This window comes from Sapajus apella, unplaced genomic scaffold (assembly GCF_009761245.1).
Source record: "Sapajus apella isolate SASKATOON/1434 unplaced genomic scaffold, GSC_monkey_1.0 scaffold122, whole genome shotgun sequence".
Taxonomy (NCBI): Eukaryota; Metazoa; Chordata; class Mammalia; order Primates; family Cebidae; genus Sapajus; species Sapajus apella.
This window is the reverse complement of record NW_022437062.1, coordinates 8,015,699-8,036,306: the sequence shown is the minus strand read 5'-3', so window position 1 is coordinate 8,036,306 and position 20,608 is coordinate 8,015,699. Positions and strand designations below refer to the sequence as shown.

The 20,608-nt window shown below is 37.1% G+C and overlaps 2 protein-coding genes across 2 annotated transcripts; both read left to right on the top strand.

The window, feature by feature from the left end:
• Positions 1–6,091: 6,091 nt before the first annotated feature.
• Positions 6,092–7,030, top strand: LOC116538775 (olfactory receptor 4F6-like). Its single transcript, XM_032261316.1, is given in 1 exon segment — positions 6,092–7,030. A coding segment is annotated over 1 exon segment (939 nt).
• Positions 7,031–18,720: 11,690 nt separating this feature from the next.
• Positions 18,721–19,693, top strand: LOC116538685 (olfactory receptor 4F15). The gene has a single exon (XM_032261199.1). The coding sequence runs from the start codon at positions 18,739–18,741 to the stop codon at positions 19,675–19,677; it is 939 nt and encodes a 312-aa protein (XP_032117090.1). The 5' UTR covers positions 18,721–18,738; the 3' UTR covers positions 19,678–19,693.
• The last annotated feature ends 915 nt before the right edge of the window (positions 19,694–20,608 follow it).

Here is a 20,608-nt window from a genome sequence, read left to right as displayed (position 1 = left end):
AGATATCCAAGAAAAAAACAAACAAGCCCATTCAAAAATGGGTGAGGGATATAACAGTTTACAAAAGAAGACATATATGAGGCCAAAAACTTATGAAAAAATGCTCATCATCATTGATTATTAGGGAAATGCACCTCAAAACCACATTGAGATACCATCTCACGCCAGTTAGAATGACGATCATTAAAAAATCTGGAGACGACAGATGCTGGAGAGGATGTGGAGAAACAGGAACACTTTTACCCTGTTGGTAAAAGTCTAAACTAGTTCAACCATTGTGGAAGACTGTGTGGTGATTCCTCAAGGACCTAGAAACAGAAATTCCATTTGACCCAGCAATCCCATTTCTGGGTATATACCCAAAGGATTATAAATTGTCCTATTGTAAAGACACATGCACATGTATGTTCGTATTGGCTCTGTTTCCAATAGCAAAGACCTGGAACCAACCCAAATGCCTATCAATGATAGACTGGACAAGGAAAATGTGGCACATATACATCATGGAATACTATGCAGCCATAAAAAATGATGAATTCGTGTCCTTTGCAGGGAAATGGATGAATCTGGAAACCATCATTCTCAGCAAACTGACACAAGAACAAAAAATCAAACACTGCATGTCGTCACTCATAGATGGATGTTCAACAATGAGAACAGAGGGACACAGGGAAGGGAGCATCACACACTGGAGTCTGTTTCAAGGGGCCAAAGGAGGGAGAGTGGGGTGGTGGGGAGGTCGGGGAGGGATAACACGGGGAGAAATGCCAGATATAGGTGAAGGGGGGATGGAGACAGCAAACCATATTGCCGTGTGTGTACCTATGCAACAATCCTGCATGATCTGCACATGTACCCCAGAACATAAAGTGCAATTTTAAAAAAAAGAAATAAAATATAACCAGAAATATTCTGTTTTGTTGATTTTTAAAAAAATAAAAAGTCTTGATCTATGAGAGGGTAAATCCATTACTGGTTTTCCTTATTTCAGCTGCACTAGCATTTTGAGTCAACCCTCATGTGCTGCTTTTATAGCACCTTATTCATCTCTCCATTTCACACAGACAATTAAGAACTAACCAAATGTTGACTACACAACTGTTCATATTATTACCTCTAATTTAGTTATCCTTTCTAGTGGGGCATAAATTACATTTTATATGCCACATTGGAGGCCTCTTTTTCTCCCTTTTTCCCTCCCTCCCTTTCCTTCCTTCCTTCCTTCTGCAATGATAAACTTGATTCCACTTTTTAGAAAGTATATATTTTCATCCTTATGGAGTTTATTCCCTCACAAATAAGGAAAACAAGCAGGTAAAAAGATTTTTTAAAATCTTTGATTTTTACACATAAAGGGTCCCTAGTTTCTCTTCTTTCCCTTCAACTGACCCATTGTCAGCTTTTTCCTTTAATTGCTGTGGCCAAATTTCTGTGGTCCTAGGAAACAATTCCCTTGGCCAAATATACTCAGGATGGCAATCCAGGTCTCCACAGCAACATTTAGGTAACTTTTCTTTGCTGCCAATTAGCTCCCTTTTCCCCTATGGAGGTATAAAACCTGACTTTTTATACCAAGTGATGATAACATCAATGAGCTCGGCATTTTGTGATTCTCTGTTTCAACATTAGTCCAGGTAGGTTAGACGGATAGAAACTGGACTGATAGAGATCAGAACTTTAAGTGGAAACACACAGAGCAGTGAGAGGGAGAATTTAATCAAACAGGAGTGATGAACTAACTGTTACTCAACAGGAAAATTGCAGCAGATTAACTAACGACCGAAATATAGAAGGTAACAGAATGAGTGGAGTCAAGTCATGATTTCATGTTCAGTATTGGAAAGCTTATTCCAGTGATATTTGCACAGATGTGTTGTGTGCAAAGAATAAAGTCAGAGTGGAAGATTTGGGTCCAGTGCAAGTAAAATGTGAAGCATTTTAGACAATGCTAAGAAACTAGTTTTGGTATGTTATAGTTTCCAGAACCACAGACAGTACACAAAGAGAATCACAGCAGAAGAAACACGGTGTAGTGGAAATAAGCTGGATTGAGGAAGCCAAAAGTCAAACACATTCTGGATTTGCCACCAATTTGTTCTGTAGCTTTGGCAGAGTCATTTATCCTCCTTGTACCTTGGTTTTCTCAACTCTAAAATGAAAGAATTTTACAATCACTAACAAAGTTTCATTCAGGCCGTAACAACTGACTTCTATGAGGCTTGCTGTATTGTTGATAGCATAATAACAATTTTGGGAGCCTGAAACTCCAGTGTCCATTCCTGTCCATCTTTCTCATATTTTGAGTGGTATCCTGAGCTCTTTCTATCCATCTTTATCTGAGTGACTTCAAACATTGATCTACTTTAAAAAAAAACAAAAAAAAAAAAAACTAGAATTATCATCCTTATTTGGATTGGTGATAAGCTCACATGACTTTAATTCATTTCCTGTTTATGTTGGTCAGCACAGGGATGAGCAAACTGAGGAGAGGAGAGAGTAAGTTGATCGGTAGGGATCTCTGAAATATTTTTCTTTTCTTACATTCTAGGCTTTGTGGTAGGAGTGCAGGCAGAGGTTGCTGGTCTGTGTTCAACACAATTATGAGAGTCAGAACACTATAAAGGCAGACTGAGATTTAGTTGCTTATCACAACTAATAATGTATTTTCCTTTTGTAGGAGTGAACTAAATGGAGAGCTTAAATCTGTCTTTATGAAAAAGATCAGATTCAAACAACTATTCAACCCTGTTTAAAAAACACATTCAGTAGGGACTAATACAAAGTGTGGTACCTAAAGACTTTAAGTTTTAAATAGAGATAGGACGCGAAAGACTGGCTAGAGGAAAGTAGTGCCAACAGTGAGTGGACAAACTTGTTTTCCAAATTTTTAGCAACACTAGGAATTATCGAATATAAATCTTTGCTAACCTTATATATAAAAATCAAAAAGTATTGTTTTAAAGATCAAACAAAAGTCTTATGTAAAAATTAAAAAGGTTTTAGGTGTGAGTGGAAATTGGAGACTTTGACAGAGTAACTTACAGTTTCTAGGGGAGCAATTTAGAATTTAAACATTCACTTAAATAAGTTGCTTTAGTGGGAAGTTTGCTGTTGATAATCACTGTGAAAGAAACTTTATTCCAAGCTGAGTTGCCCTTTATAAATGTAAATGCTATTTATACTATTATCATGCAAAAGTCTAAAAAGGATGATTCGAAGACATGTTGAAGGAACGTGATTTACAATGATGGGAAATTCCATAGTGTTCTTTGTTAGATCACTCTTAGAACACTATTAGTATGAAGATTTTCAGTTTGGTTACCATAGTATAAACAAAATTTGTTTTCATTTAGTGTAAAGAGGACTTCATTAAGAAAGGAATTAGAGTGGGTACTGAGGAAAATAGGAAGAATTAGATATAATGAGTACAAGGGCAGGTAGGCCACTGAAGAATGTGGAGTGAAGACATGAGCTGAAGTGCATGCATACGTGTGTGTGTGTGAAGAGTAAATGCCTTTTGGGAACTTGTCCAGCAAAAAAAAATAGTATAGCTTAGAGTATAAGGTGTAGGGAGCAGTGAAGTAACAAAGTTAGTGAATATTTGGGGAGTAGCTTTGATTCTTAATTTGAGAGTTACATTTTGATAATATATTTGGATGCTCTGAAGACACTGCTTGTGTAATTTTCTGAAAACGTTTATTGTAAGATTAAAATTGATATGTGCTCACTGAAAAAATGTAAGATAGTAAGAGCACAAAGTAAAACATAAAAGTTCTCTTTTCCTTCATTGCTTTCTCAATCCCAGCCCTTTTAGGTCATTATTAACAGGCTTTTGTGTATCAATTTAGACATTTTCTACCTACTTTTTATTTTATTTGACTAATTTTATTTTTAAGCCCAGATGGAATGATATAGTGCAGGCAACTGACAACCTCTCCTCCATCCTAAGTACATTTAGATCTACCTCAGTGTTATAAATGGCTGCATAGTATTGCATGGAAATGATCTAAGATAAGTCTTTTAACTAGCTTCCTATTCTATGCATTGAAGTTATTGTCAGGATTTTGCTCTTAGAACAATGTTTTAGCAAATAAAGCAAATGAATGCTACTTCTTTGTTCACTTAATTTGTATGCACACATAGGTATATTCAGGAGTTCCCCTCCCTACCCGAAATGTAGAACTGAAACAAAGTATATGATGACATAAAAATTCAGAAGGTATTTCCAAATTGGCAAATGTTTTCTCAGTTTACATTCTCAGTTATGAGACAGCCTATTTTTCCATTTCCTACCAAGCTCTGACTTTTCTCAAATGTTTACATATCTGCCAAACTGATGAAACAACTGGTATCTTGCTATTTTAGTATGTGTTTATTATGAATGAGGTTAAATAGCTCATTTAAAGGTACACAGAGACTTTAACAGGCAGACTTTAAAGTAGAAAGAAAATTTCTAAATTTTCTGATATTTTTACTCTTTCTTGTTCTGTAGGGCTGAGGGCCCCACAGGGTCGTGCGGTGAGCCTTATGCTGTGCTGAGGCGCAGGATCTGAGAAATAAAGAGACAGGACACAGAAGTACAAAGAAAATGCAGCTGGGCTTGGGGGGCCACACCACCTATGAGTGGAGTCAGGCCAGGCCCTGAATGTCCAGAAGCATGAGTGTTTATTGTGTATAGGTTAGGGGGCAGGGCAGTGAGTGAAATCATCTTTAAGGATAGTGATAGGGTCATGAGCAATAAAACATGGGGTCCACCCCCATTAGGTCACCTAGGCCAGGAGGTGGACAGTGCGCAGCAAGGGGACCATTCCCATGAAGGCAAGGGCCGTGTGCAGTAAGGACTCCAACACATTAAGTCACCGAGGCTTGAAGGTGGGCCGTGCACAGTGAAGAGGGTGCAGTGTGCAATACTTCTATCTATGGGCAAACTACTTCTAAGATTTATAGGAGGATGCTTTAAGTCACATAGCAGTGACAGAGCTGTCAAGGTTACCGCCACCTTCTGGCAGCTTCCTATGGGTTCTATGGGAAGATGCTTTTCAAGCAGCACAGTAGCAAGAGTTGGTAAAGTTCACAGTCACCAAGGTGGATTGCCGTTCTGAGGGCAGCCTTCCACAAGAACTGGAGCAAGGTCCTACACCTCCTTTATCAGGAGGAGTGGCTCTTGCCCAAGCCTGCCATACAGCAGGTATCTTTACGATACTGAACCCTGCCGCCTGGGCCATGGATTCTTGTCCTGGTATAATTGTTTTTCCCTTAAATCATGCTCTGCACTGTCTGCTCTAGGCATTCCTCCAATTACAAGCTGCTTATTCCTTAATTCATGCTCTGTGCTGTGTCCACTCTAGGCATTCCTCTGATTATGAACTAAGATATAATTATAGGTATATATGTAGGGAAATATTCTTTAGGCACTCATACTATCAACTATTATATGATTATATAGAGAGGATTATATAAAGGGATTCTTCAAGCCCTATTTCTATAAACTAATATATGATTATGTAAAGGATTATATAAAAGGAAATAGCTAAGTAGTAACACTATAAAGTGAGATATTCTTCAAGCCTTAACTGTGCCAAGGTTCTGCTTAGCTCTGATTCCTGGGTGCCTATATGGGGGGTTACCCATATTGTTCCCCTTATTTAAGGTTTACAACTCATCACTTCCAGTCTGGTTGCCTTTTTTAATGTCTCACGTTCTTTCCTCCCTTAGGAAATAATCTCTCTTAGTCAGAATCTCCTTAACAACACCCATAATTGCATCACTTTTTCTAACACTCATGGTGAATGCCATGATCTGGCATCCGGTACTCCTATAGTTTTGTCTTCTTCTGGATAACTCACCTTATCTTCCCAAAATATTCTGTGCAATGTATTTTTTTTGGTGACAAAATATACATTAGAGGAATATGAGTTGCTTTGTAACCGGAATTGTTTCCAAATGCATATGTTAGCCCTTATATAGTTTTCTAACAACATTTGAATTACTTGTGATTTTTGCCAACATCAGTGCTTTTTGTCCTAAATCAAAGTTTCTCCTTACTCTCCTCTTTCAGGCAGCATGAAAGTTATCATAGCTGACAGAGGCAATGGATGAAGCCAATCACTCCGTGGTCTCTGAGTTTGTGTTCCTGGGACTGTCTGATTCCTGGAAGATCCACCTCCTCCTCTTCCTCTTTTCCTCAGTGTTCTATGTGTCAATCCTGATGGGAAACCTGCTCATGGTGCTAACTGTGACCTCTGACCCTCGTTTACAGTCCCCTGTGTACTTCCTGCTGGCCAACCTTTCCATCATCGATTTGGTATTTTGCTCCTCCACAGCTCCCAAGATGATTTATGACCTTTTCAGGAAGCACAAAACCATCTCTTTTGGGAGCTGTGTAGCTCAGATCTTCTTTATCCACTCAGCAGGGGGCACTGAGATGGTGCTGCTCATAGCCATGGCTTTTGACCGATATGTGGCTATATGTAAGCCTCTCCACTACCTGACTGTCATGAACCCACAAAGGTGCATTTTGTTTTTAGTCATTTCCTGGATTATAGGTATTATTCACTCAGTGATTTAGTTGGCTTTTGTTGCAGACCTGCCTTTCTGTGGCCCTAATAAATTAGATAGTTTCTTTTGTGATTTTCCTCGATTTATCAAACTGGCTTGCATAGAGACCTACACATTGGGATTCATGGTTACTGCCAATAGTGGACCTATTTCTCTGGCTTCCTTTTTAATTCTCATAATCTCTTACATCTTTATTTTGGTGACTGTTCAGAAAAAATCTTCACGTGGTATATTCAAGGCTCTCTCTATGCTGTCAGCTCATGTCATTGTGGTGATTTTGTGCTTTGGGCCATTAATCTTTTTCTATATTTTTCCATTTCCCACATCACATCTGGACAAATTTCTTGCCATCTTTGATGCAGTTATCACTCCTGTTTTGAATCCAGTCATCTATACTTTTAGGAATAAAGAGATGAAGGTGGCAATGAGAAGACTATGCTCTCCATTGGTGAATTACAGTAAAGTCTCTTAATTATATTTAGAATATACAAAAAGGCAAATTAAACCAGGATTTTAGACAGATATGTGCTAAGTAAGCTATGTTTAACTAGAATATCACCTTCTACTAATATTTGTTGTGTTGTCTTTTTTTTTTTCCCAAATTGAATCGTGATACCAATCTCTTGACTACTTATATAAGAGATTTAAAAATTAAAGAGTGTGGCTACTTTATCTCACCAACATCTTACTATATATAGGCAAAAATTAACCCACGTGTTAAGGTAAGAACCTGATGGGAAGTGATTGGATTATGGGAACAGCCTGGTTTCCCCCTTGCTGTTCTCGTGATAGTGAGTGAGTCTCACGGGATCTGATGGTTTTATAAGCTACTGGCGTTTCTCTTGCTTGCATTTACTCCTTCCGGCCGCCTCATGAAGGAAATGCTTGCTTCCCCTTTGCCTTCCACCGTGATTGTAAGTTTCCTGAGGCCTCGCCAGCCATGTAGAACTGTGAGCCAATTAAATATCTTTCCTTTATAAATTATCCAGTCATGGGTATTTCTTTACAGCAGTGTAGAACGAACTAAACAGCAGGTAAACCAGAATAGAGTCACTTGTGCTAAGTGCCATGTTAATCAACTGAACTTCAAAATGAGCCATTTTTAAAACCCACCCCCCAAAACCCACATTACAGTTAGCCTGAGTCAGTAAGATATGAAAGTCCCTTCTGTTTTAAGTTTTTAAGGGAAGTATCTTTGAAAAGGCCAATCCATTTTTTGTCTCTGATTGTTTTCTTCAGCCTTTTTCTGCCTACAAGGTCAAGCTCCTCTGCTCAGCAAATTGGGAACACTTGTTCTATTTGATAGACTGAAGTATTGCCCAATTATAGAATCACTAATAAAAGGCAATTCGATCTTAAAGTTGTAACTTTGTAATTTTGACAGTTGTTAACTAGTTGTTTGGGGAAAAAAATGAAATTTAAGATAAAAATGTAGCATTTGTAAGAAGCAGCTTTCACTCCTAGAAAAGAGGAAATAAAGGGAAAAGGTTAGAACTACTAAGACTTAAAGAAAAAATATTAAAGCTTGAAGGAAGAACCTGTGGAGATGAAACTCAAATACCTGAGTGGGGCGGATGCTGCCTGGCTGGTGCTAGTGTCTCTGAGCTCAGAGGAGGGCCTATGGTTTGGAACACACCCTTGAGGAAGAGGCATCTGTGGCTGGCGCAGGTGTTCCTGAGGAGAGTGTAATAAGCAGAGCTCCTGTAGCATCGTAAAAACTAACTGGATTCAGCTGCTGCCTTGGAAAACAACCAAAGTTGCTGAGTTGATGAGTGTGTTCGGCTAATGCTGATAGGCACAGCAAGCAGAGAGAGGGCAAACAGGAAGAAGCAAGTCCCTTTTTCCATACCCAGTCTTGCAACTTCCCTCTAGTATCCCCAATGGTGAGTCCAAGCAAGGAAAAGCTAAAAAGAAAAAGTTGACAGAGCCCCAGCTCCTGCATCGTACAGAGTGTAGACAGATATTTTGGCACTGAAAGCACATGCAGTTACTTAGTAGGATCGTAGAGTTTTTGAACTTTATAATTTCAGTCCTTCCTCATTTTAGAAAATCTCACCTACTAGAAAAGAAAATAATTAGCCCAAAATGATAAAATATGAAAGATCCAAATCTAGAACCTAGAACCCAGGCTGACAGATTCCTGGTCTTCTGTTTTCTATGATTTTAGATCACATTTCCTTAATTGATAAATCTGGTATTCTGTTGGACTGTTAATGTTTCACTTACATAAGATATTCACCTAGTATCTTGAGTGACTGTCAGAGTTTCAACAAATGTTCAGACATAATTTTTCACCTAATCTATTCAGTCCTAATTTACATTTCTTTCTCTAATCCTTTGGGTTGTTTTAAAATAAGGTTTTTATTTTGGAATAATTTTACTATTACAGAAAAGTTACAGAGCTAGTCCAGACAGTGTCCATATGCCCCTTACCAAGTTGCAGTTTCCCCTAATGTTATTACCTTACATTTCCATGGTACATTTTCCAAAACTGAGAAATTATCACTGTATAGTACGTTACTATGAACTATAGATTTTATTCAAATTTCACTGATTTTTTCCATTAATGTCTTATGTTTCAGAATCCAATCCTGGATGTCACATTACATTATGTCTCTTTTATTTTTAAAGTTTTTTAAAATATTCTCTGAGATTTGTGACAATTTCTCAGTCTTACCTTGCTTTTCATGGTGTCACAGCTTCGAGGAATATTGGTGAGATATTTTGTAGAATGTCCTTCAATTTGAGTTTGTCTGAAATTTTTTATTATAGTTATACATGGGTTCTGTATTTTTGAAAAGAATACCCAAAAGATGAAAAGATCTAATCACATGATATTAGGGACTACATAATATCCACACAGTATCACTAGTGATGTTAAATTTGCTCATGGTTTATTATTTGATCTTGATAAAACAGAAGTGACTTCTTAGATGTTACATATGTCATCTGCATTCTTTCTACTTAAGCTCCGCCAAGTTATCTATAGGATTGATGATGGTTTGTTATAATTTGTGAATATATAACAGATTTTTCTTGGGGATATGATTGGGGTATAGATTTTCTTGGCATATAGATTTTCCTTGGGGTTTATTTCAAATCCATCCCACCATGGTTGGATTGTAAAGGCAAGCTGTGTCATGATTGCTCCATGTCGTCTCTCTTGATCTTTCTTTGATTCAGTTACTTTTTCCTTCTATACAGATGGAATCCTTGGCCTCTCTTTTTGAGTTTCCTAGTCTTATGACTGCAAAACTGATGTTCGTGTTTCAAATCTCTAGTTATGGATAGTTCCCTAGGAGTTCTCACTGGAGTGTCTTTGGCAGAATAACTACCTTAGCCAATTTCTAGTGCCGCTATATTTCACCCTCTGGCCTAATTCTGTATGAGTGGGCATTTGAATATTTTGTCATGAATCTTTGACGTGTAATAAGCGAAGGAGAAATAATTGCTAGCATAGCAACATGGATGAATTAATGACTGCTCTTTAAACCCAAAGCCTAGGGTCCAGGACTATGGAGAAGAACATGGTCTTTGTGCCTCCCTCTTGGATATTATATCTAGGGTGGGAAATTTTAATTTGGATCAGTCGTTTGCTTTATTTGTATTTTTTCTATGCCATGAAACAGTGATTAATAAAATAATGCTGACTAGTTCAAAGGGCTGATGCCTCATAATGCTTTAAAAGATATGATCATTGTCATTGTTGATCTTCAGGGATACAATGTAGAGGGTGTCCATGGCAGTGTTGGTTTTAGCATAGGGAAGGTATAATCTTCAAAATATTAAACTGCGTTGATAAGAACAGATGCTGGCCAGAGTTGGAACAAGATCCTGGAGACTCCTGCTGTTCCAGGAATTAACTTTTAGTAGCCGATTCATAAGGAGTTCTGGGGAAGCAGATGGAACCTCAAAAGGTTGTGACAGTAGCTATATTCTAACCAATGTGCAAGTATTTAAAATTTTTAACAACTGGTATTACACTGGTGTCTTCTAGGTAAATATTAACAATATTGTTATGTCAGGGTTGGAAAAATTAAAAGTAAGGTCCAATACTTACATAATCCAATCAGCAACCCTGAAAATCTTGGGGTGATCTGAGTACTCAAAGGCAGAAAGCGGTGCATAGCCATCATGGAATGCTCTGCAGTATTTAGAAGTGATATGCTAGATGTACATATAGCAACATGTACTAAGTGGAAAAAAATAGAGTTAGATGTAGAATACTATTTTATATGTATACATATACAAACAATCCTATATGTTTCATAATAACACACAAAATGGCAAGACACACTTAAAAACACCAGAATGATGGTCTTTGAGAGAAAGGGATTGGGAATGGGGAATGGAAATTAAAGGGGATAAGCAAGTAAAACAAGAGTGCTAGTTGTAAGCCAACGATCACTGCTTGTTGGTCAATTGATAAACGCTTGCTATAAACCAATCGTTAAGCACCATGGACAGACACATATGATTATACCGAAAGTTGTAAAACCACACAAGTCCTGTTGCTTCCTCTTAATATTTTGAAATCAACCCTTGTTCATATTATTCCTGCTTCCTAATGACAGACACAGTAAAAATAATAGAATTACTTCAACAACTGAATTATTAAAGTCAATGAATGTAAGTTAAGCTTCTTTGATTACAGGAAACTGGAAAAGTTGCTTTGAAAAAACAATGTGAATTAGATAAAGCCTATATCTTCAAAGTGCTTGGTATAATATATTAAATTTATAACTCATAAAAGTCACATTATGAAATATTAAAAACATTTTGTACTTTTACTTGCTTAGTTTATTCATGTATAGATGAAATTGATATTTATGAGGATTCTATATGATTTTTATGAATCTCTTAGAAAATGGATATTATTAGATTATCTAGAGACACTTTTATTTATCATGATAGGATTTAAATTGTCAAAGATTGTGTCCTCTGCAGGGACATGGATGGAGCTGGAGGCCATTATCTTTAGCAAACTAACTCAGGAATAGAAAACCAAAAACCACATGTTCTCACTTCTAAGTGTGAGCTAAATGATAACACATGGAGACATAGAGGGAAGCAACACACACTGGAGCTTATGGGAGGGTAGAGGGGGGTGGGAGGAGGAAGAGGGTCAGGAAAAATAACTAACAGGTACTAGGCTTAATACCTGGACGATTAAATCTGCACAACAAACCCACATGACACACATTTACCTGTGTAACAAATCTGCACATGTGCCCTGACCTTAAAATAAAACTTAGAAAAATAATCCAGAAAAATATAAAGTTGTAGAGATTTATTTTTCTTAAAGGTTCCAGGGTCATCCCTCTCTCCTATGACTCATTATCAACGTTTCTCCTTTGTTGCTTTGAATATATTTCTAGGAGACAATTTCTTGGCTCTTTGACTTGAGAGTTGCAATCCCAGGTCACTATAGCTTTACTTGGTCACTGTCCTCCAGTGCAATCAATTAGCCATTTTTTCCACTTATATAAATATTTTAAGTTTGTGTGTACTTGAGATAACAGTCTGTAAATAGCTACAAGGGGAGGATGGCAGGAAATTCACAATAGGAGCAAGATAAACTAGATAAACTTCAGCTGCAAGAAAGACTCAGGTAATAGTTTGCAACTTACTTGGAAGAAAAGCACCTAGAGTTCTAACTCATCCTGAATGAAAAAAATAATGTAGTGTCTGTTAAAATTAGTTGATTGAAGAATGGAGGAAAAAAGTAAGAAACTAAATGTGTAGAGTTTAACAATGGCTGAAATAAATCCTCCTATGCTTGTTATGTTTTCAAAACATTTATGATAATTTTTAGGTCTATACAATGAGAAGGTTAGGTAGTGAAGTTGAGTGATCAGACAAGTGACAAAGATAAGGGGATAGAAGATGGGTCCTTTGAGGAAGACTAAACAGCTTGAGGTGAGTAAACCTAGAGGGTACAGATGAGTGATCTTTATTTGATTTTACTAACGTCAAAGATATTAAGCACTTATCTGGCAGAGTAGCTGACACCTTTATATCCACAGAGGATGAATTAAGTGGTTATAAGCTTAATTAAAAGGATGAGATATTTCCTTTTTGTAAAAGAACATTTGGACTTTTATGTTAATAAAAAGCAGGACACAGCCAGGCACAGTGGCTTACACCTGTAATCCCAGCACTTTGGGAGGTGGAGGTGGATAGATTAGTTCAGTCCAAGAGTTCGAGATCAGCCTGGTCTACATGGTGAAACCTCTTCTCTATTAAAAATACAAAAATGAGCTGGATGTGGTGGTGAATGACTGTAATACCAGCTACTCGGGAGGCTGAGGGTGGAGAATCGCTCAAACCTGGGAGGCTGAGGTTGCAGTGAACTGAGATTGGGCCACTGCACTCCAGCCTAGGTGACAGAGTGAGAATCTGTCTCAAAAAAAAAAAGTGGCAAGACACCTTTTCATAATAGCTAAGAAACATATTTTTAAACCTGAAAATCTGACATTTCCTGGATGGATAAATAAAAGAAAGGCCAGATACAGGTGATAGGGAGGAAGGCAGTAAACCACATTGCCATGTATGTACCTATGCAACAATCCTACATGTTCTTCACATGTACCCCAAAACCTAAAAACGCAATTACACACACACACACACACACACACACACACGTATAAAGGAACTGGTTCAGATATTTTCAGATTTTTTCTAGCTCATTAGGTTTATTAAATGAGAATAATGAATATCTTTTATTTTCAAAATTTTTAAATGCAGTGATTATAAATCTAAGAAGTTGTCCAATTCCAATCCCATGCAATTTCATGTAGGTGAATTTAAATTTAAATGATTCCATCAAATGCTAGAATATCTGTATTTGTCACATTACCACAGTTGTTTAAGTAGTATAAATAGATGATGATTATAATTTGTGTCATTATAAGTATTGAGAGCAGTAGCCAGGCAAGAACTAGGAAACTCAAAACAGAGTATCTCCTAATGGCAATGATCTTAGGACATGGAGGGTCTGGGATGCATCAAAACAATCAAGCACTTAGAACCCAGCCAGTCATCCTGGAAGGTATTCGGCGACCCAAAGATGAATAAATACTCAAAAAATGTGAAGACCAGAAAACAAGAGCTGAGTAAGTTTTTAAATCTGCTATTTGCTCTTTGCAAATATTTTCTCATCTTTGCTTTATAAGGGATTAAGAAGTAGGAAAATTTTGCGGTTAGCTCAATTTCTTCCTTTACTCTGTTCTAACTTTCATACCTGTCACTGTGATTCTCCTACCTGGCCTTTCTGCTCTTACTATCTCCTGAAGCAACCCATCCTTTGTCATCCCTCTTGGGTAATGACTCAACTTAAAAATGGATCACTTATTTCTTCATTATTAAAACTCTCATGTCTTGCATGCATAAGATCTCCACTAAGGAAAGCCAGCTGGTAATTTTTTATTTGTCTGCAACAGCTTAGTGGAGTATCCTTCCTGTAGCCATTTTATAAGCAAAACTAGGGACCTCAGTATGTTAAGCTGAAAGAAAGCAACTCCAATGCTGAAGTATGTTAACCTGAAAGAAAGCAACTCTAGTGCTAAAAGGAAATATTTTGGGGCACTGGAGCTTTTAATATTGCACTTCTAGACAAACTCCTACTCTGCCATCTCCTCCCCTTTATCCTTATTTTCCTCTTAATGAACATTTTGATCTCCTGCTGAATTCAATAATTCAATTTCCCCTTTTCTTTTTTCTATTTCCTTTCTGATTTTAAAAATGTATTTAATTTTAAATTAGCATGTAGTCTCTGTCTTTGAGTAAACTTTACACAGAATCTCATATTTTTTGAATTACATAACAAATCATCTTTTAGTTTTGTTCTTTTCCTTGTAAAGTAATTAAAAGTGAAGCTTACCATTATTTCTTTTGCAATTCTGAGTTGTCAGGTTTTGCTATTCAAATTTCAGTTTGGAGGAAGTACCATATATATTTCCAGTTCATAGCATATTCTTATTCCTATTTCCTGGAAGTCTTAATAGCATTTTTGCTAGAAGGAAATTTTTTCTCTCAGTGATCAGAAGGATTTATTTTTGTCTTTGTTGCCCATTTCTAGACATGTTTTGGTTAGTTTATAGTTCAGGTCATTAGAATTTAGATATAAATCATAGAATGATTTGTACAACTCTTAAAATTGTTCTGATAACCTTAGATTCTCATTTATGTTCAATTTCTTAATTTATTTGACATAATTAATGATTTTTTCACCTTTACATCATCTCTAAGGTATAGCATATTGTTAGGCACTTGATAGATACAGCATATAAACTTGTTGAATGAATGAGTGTATAAGCCAAAAAATCTTCCCAGCATTGTTTTTGAGTTGCTTTATAGACAGTACAAAGAATCATGGTATGTATGTGAAACCTGACCCCATGTGTTTTATCTGTATTTATCTGTGTATGTGTGGAGATAAAAACCAATGCATATTTATTGGATAAAACCCACTGGAAATTAAAGAAATTATAGTTGTAAGAATTCAGATAAAGGAAGAAGTCAGAAAACTGAGACCTCCTGAAAGTCTCAGTGGAAATTGAATTAGAAATAAACAGAGTGGTTGAGACTCCCAGGTAGTGGATAAATTACAGACTTTCTTCAAATGTTCGTAGGATTTCTGTGGAATGAAAATCTGTATGTGACACCAAAATTGCATTTACTTTGGTGAATATGGATTCCACAAAACCAAGAATTCTTGTCAATGGTATAGTCTCAACCTCTGGAATCATGTCTGGAATCCTGAGCACTCAAGATACTTTTTTGAATTAATGAACAACAATCATTCAGAGAACCATTCAGGAGTTAATTGTATACCTAGCATAACTATTTTTCTAAGAACACATTGTTTGACTAGTGATCATTGTTTTCTTATCATTGACAGTCATTAGTGGTCCATGCTTGGTCCTACATGTAACTGGAGTCAGAAGTCACCAATGTGTAATTACAGGGCAAAAGTCAGGATGTCCTATCTCTTCCTGTGACCTCAATATCTCTTCCACCTTCCTGACAGGCTACTTGAAATCCCTCTGTCAGATTCATTGCTTTGCTTTAAGATTTTCCTTTTTCCCCTAAAACACTTGTTCACAGTAAAAAAACAAAAACTCTGTGTTGTATAGAATAATGGCTTTCAAAAATGTTTATGTCCTAGTTCCTAGATCTAGCAAAAAGGTACAGGTATGATTAATTTAAGAATCTTGATTTACTTGGATTATCGAGACCTTCCCAATGTAATTACAAGGGTCCTTATAAGAGGAAGAGTCAGAGAGGAGATATGATGACAGAAGTACAGGTTGGAGTGATGCACTTTTAAGAGGCAGAAAGTCATGCACCAAGGAATATAGGCATCCTCTAGAAGCTAGAAAGGGCATGGAAATGAATTATTTTCCAGAAGCTCCAGGAGGAATGCAGCTCTGTTGACACCTTGATTTTAGCTCTGAAAACTCATTTTAGGCTTCTTTCCTTTAGAACAGTAAGAATATAACAAGTTTGCTGAGAATGATGGTTTCCAGGTTCATCCATGTCTCTACAAAGGACCAAAACTCATCGTTTTTGATAGCTGCATAATATTCCATGGTGTATATGTGCCACATTTTCCCTATCCAGTCTATCGTCGGTGGGCATTTGGGTTGGTTCCAGGTCTTTGCTATTGTAAACAGTGCTGCAATGAACATTCGTGTGCACGTGTCCTTATAGTAGAACGATTTGTAATCCTTTGGATATATACCCAGTAATGGGATTGCTGAGTCAAAAGGAATTTCTATTTCTAGGTCCTTGAGGAATCGCCACACTGTCTTCCACAATGGTTGAACTAATTTACACTCCCACCAACAGTGTAAAAGTGTTCCTATTTCTCCACATCCTCTCCAGCATCTGTTGTCTCCAGATTTTTTAATGATCGCCATGCTAACTGGTGTGAGATGGTATCTCAATGTTGTTTTGATTTGCATTTCTCTGATGACCAGTGATGATGAGCATTTTTTCATATGCTTGTTGGCCTGATGTATGTCTTCTTTTGTAAAGTGTCTGTTCATATCCTTTGCCCACTTTTGAATGGGCTTGTTAGTTTTTTTCTTGTAAATCTGTTTTAGTTCTTTGTAAATTCTGGATATCAGTCCTTTGTCAGATGGGTAAACTGCAAAAATTTTTTCCCAATCTGTTGGTTGCCGATTCACTCTAATGATTGTTTCCATCATTCTCAGCAAACTGACAGAAGAGCAGAAGATCAAACACCACATGTTCTCACTCATAGGCGGGTGTTGAACAATGAGAACACATGGACACAGGGAGGGGAGCACTACACACCTGGGTCAGTTGGGGGGAAATAGGGGAGGGATGGTGGGGGGGGAGCTAGGGAGAGATAGCAAGGGGAGAAATGCCAGATGTAGGTGATGGGGAGGAAGGCAGCAAATCACACAGCCACGTGTGTACCTATGCAACAATTTTGCTTGTTCTTCACATGTACCCCAAAACCTAAAATGCAATAAAATAAATGGGGAAAAAAAAGAATATAACAAGTGTGTATGTGTGTTGTAAGCCACTAGATTTGTAGTAGCTTGTTAGAACAGCAATAGTAAACTAATGTAACAAGTATTTGCTGTAAAGACCTTTGAATGGGAGTCAAAAGTTCTTGGTTCCATTATACATTTTCCCACCAATTATCTTTGTGAGGCTGAGCAGATCACTCCCTATATTTCTTCCTTTATGAATTATTTATGAAATATAAATGTTGGACTAAATCAGAAACACTCCATTGAACAGTGAAACTCTAATGGTTTATTTCTGGCAGTTCTTCATCCTTAAATAACTGTAATATTGTCACACCTCCCCATGCTGGGAGCTGGGCACCATTCTTTAGTTTATTTTCTGGACTTAATCTCCATGACTCAATCATCATCTTCTTTCAGAGTGCAGATATAGACACTGTCTGGCTCTTTTCATTCAATGTTTTATTTCTGTCACTTTTATTCACTCCAAGTGTATTTTGATAAAGAGACTGCCTTTATGTGACATGGTTTTTGTCTTAGGATATCCACTGGGTGTTTATATCTACAGTAGAGGAGATTATTTGTTTCAGATCATATATTTTATATGAAAATTGACCTTAAAAATCACTTATAAAATGGTTTCTTCTCTTCTGAACCATATTAGAAACCTTTTATTGACTATTTAAAATGAATAATAATACCCATATTTATTTTTATGATATCTTACGTAAATGTTCCTTGGTTAAATAAGCACAGGATTGAAATAGGGATACTGTGATAATTTCTGATTGGCAAGCTGTTAATATACTATTAATGAAAACCTTACTGAATTAGGATGTACTCTCCTGACTCCAGTGTCATTCTTCAGTCCCTTTAATTTATGCCTTCATTCAACAAGTGTGATACACTTATTATGTGCCTGATTATGTTGGCCAAAATTGGTGATTGTGATGGTGGTGGGAGCTACTCTTATGGATCAGTCAAGGCTTCTATACCCAAGAGTCTACATTTTAATTGGAGAAATGGACATTTACATAACTGTAAAAAGCAGAGAACAATAAATGCTAATGGTGTAATGAGAATACATAAACTTGGGCAGATTGGGAAGATTTCACACATAAGAGATAATTTGGCTGGGATTTTGAGAATTAGATGTTGTGTATTGAAGAATAGAATAGGAGAAATTTTGAAATTTTAAAAAAGAATGGAAACTTCTAAAATCTAATCAAGTAATATAAATAAGAGGCTTTGAAACCTGTATTCTGTGCATGAATAATTGTTAAGTAGCTCACATGACTGGCTGAAATCATATCCATTCATAAAAAATCATAGTGAAAACTATTAAAGGTGTCCTTATAACTCACCCGAATAGAACATCCTGGGAAGGATCAAATAAAAACTGTTTATCTAACACAAAAGCAGAAGAGAAATAGGTCCAAGGATGGAAGTAATCTAGTAGCAGTTTTGAAATGCCAAATAGCAGCCAGCTGACACTTTTAAGTAGAAGTCCAGCATGCATGTGATGAAGATTATTTGGCTGTGTGAGATGTTAATATGATACTTATTTTCATGGCTGGAGGCTTTATTGAACATGAATACCTGCCTAGGTAATTCATTCTCATTTTCTTTCTTCCTTTAGGTAAGTAAATGAAAACTGATCCTGGAGTCTGAGGCAATGAATGTAATGAATCACTCTGTAGTATCAGAATTTGTGTTCATGGGACTCACCAACTCATGGGAGATTCAGCTTCTACTTTTTGTTTTCTCTTTGTTGTTCTACTTTGCAAGCATGATGGGAAACCTTGTCATTGTGTTCACTGTAACCATGGATGCTCATCTGCACTCCCCCATGTATTTCCTCCTGGCTAACCTCTCAGTCATTGATATGGCATTTTGCTCAATTACAGCCCCTAAGATGATTTGTGATATTTTCAAGAAGAACAAAGCCATCTCTTTTTGTGGATGTATTACTCAGATCTTCTTTAACCATGCTGTTGGGGGCACTGAGATGGTGCTGCTCATAGCCATGGCCTTTGACAGATATATGGCCATATGTAAACCTCTTCACTACCTAACTGTCATGAGCCCAAGAACATGCCTATATTTTTTAGCCACTTCCTTGATCATTGGCCTTATTCACTCATTGGTCCAGTTAGTTTTTGTGATAGATTTACCTTTCTGTGGCCCTAATATCTTAGACAGTTTTTACTGTGACCTCCCTCGGCTCCTCAGACTTGCCTGTACAAACACCCAAGAACTGGAGTTCATGGTCACTGTCAATAGTGGACTCATTTCTGTGGGCTCCTTTGTCTTACTGGTAATTTCCTACATCTTCATCCTGTTCACTGTTTGGAAACATTCTTCTGGTGGTTTATCCAAGGCCATCTCCACCCTGTCAGCTCACGTCACTGTGGTCGTCTTGTTCTTTGGACCACTGATGTTTTTCTGCACATGGCCTTCTCCCACATCACACCTGGATAAATATCTGGCTATTTTTGATGCACTTATTACTCCTTTTCTGAATCCAGTCATCTACACATTTAGGAACAAGGACATGAAAGTGGCAATGAGGAGACTCTGCAGTCGTCTTGTACGTTTTACAAAGATTGTATAAATGTGTTGGCTATGAAGATGTGTAACTAAGGATTATTTCTCATACCGGTTGTATAAAAGATACTATGCAATTTCAGACAAATGCTGAAGAAGATTCAGGCCATATTATATGACTGAAAATCTATTAAATTATAGTAACAATTTCACCACTAAATTAGAAGTGATGGTATTTGGCACAGTGTGCATCAAAGTGCTAAATATTAAATATTACACCTTTTGTAACCTACTTTAAAAGACCTTGTTCTAGGAGAGTGCCATGTAATTGAACAAATAACAATACTACATCATTTTTTTCTATTAGATTATTCTATTGATAGACAAACTACACATTCAATTAATCTGTTTACTATCTCTTTTCCCCATGTCTCCTTTTTTTTTTTTTGGAGACAAAATCTCGCTATGTTGCCCAGGCTAGAGGGCAATGGCACAATTTCGGTTCACTGCAATCTCTGCTCTCTTGTTCAAGGATTCAAGCAATTCTCCTGCCTCAGCTTCCTGAGGGCTGGGATTACAGGTGCCCATCACAATGACTGGCTAATTTTTGTATTTTTAGTAGAGATGGAGTTTCACCATGTTGGCCAGGCTGGTCTTGAACTCCTGACATCAAGTGATCCACCTGCCTCAGCCACCAAAAATGCTGGTATTACAGGCATAAGCCACTGTGCCTGGCCTGTTTAGTACCTAACACTCTCTATTTTAATTATTTTTGTTCCTAAAGCGTTTGCTTTCTATTGCTCCAGTGTCTATATATTTTGCTTCCTTATCAGGCTTCTCTGGCTATCTGGAAAATTGTTAGTCCTATATTTAGAATATTCAAATTTAAAATTAGAGTGGATTACCAACACTGTTTGTTCTAATCCCCTGAAATTACACATCTTAAAATCTAAGAATTGAGCAGTGACTAGTTTGCCCAAAGGCACACAGCTGGAAAT

Coding starts and splice junctions, on each gene's coding strand:
- LOC116538685 (XM_032261199.1), top strand. CDS start 18,739: ATGAATGTAATGAATCACTCTGTAGTATCAGAATTTGTGTTCATGGGA.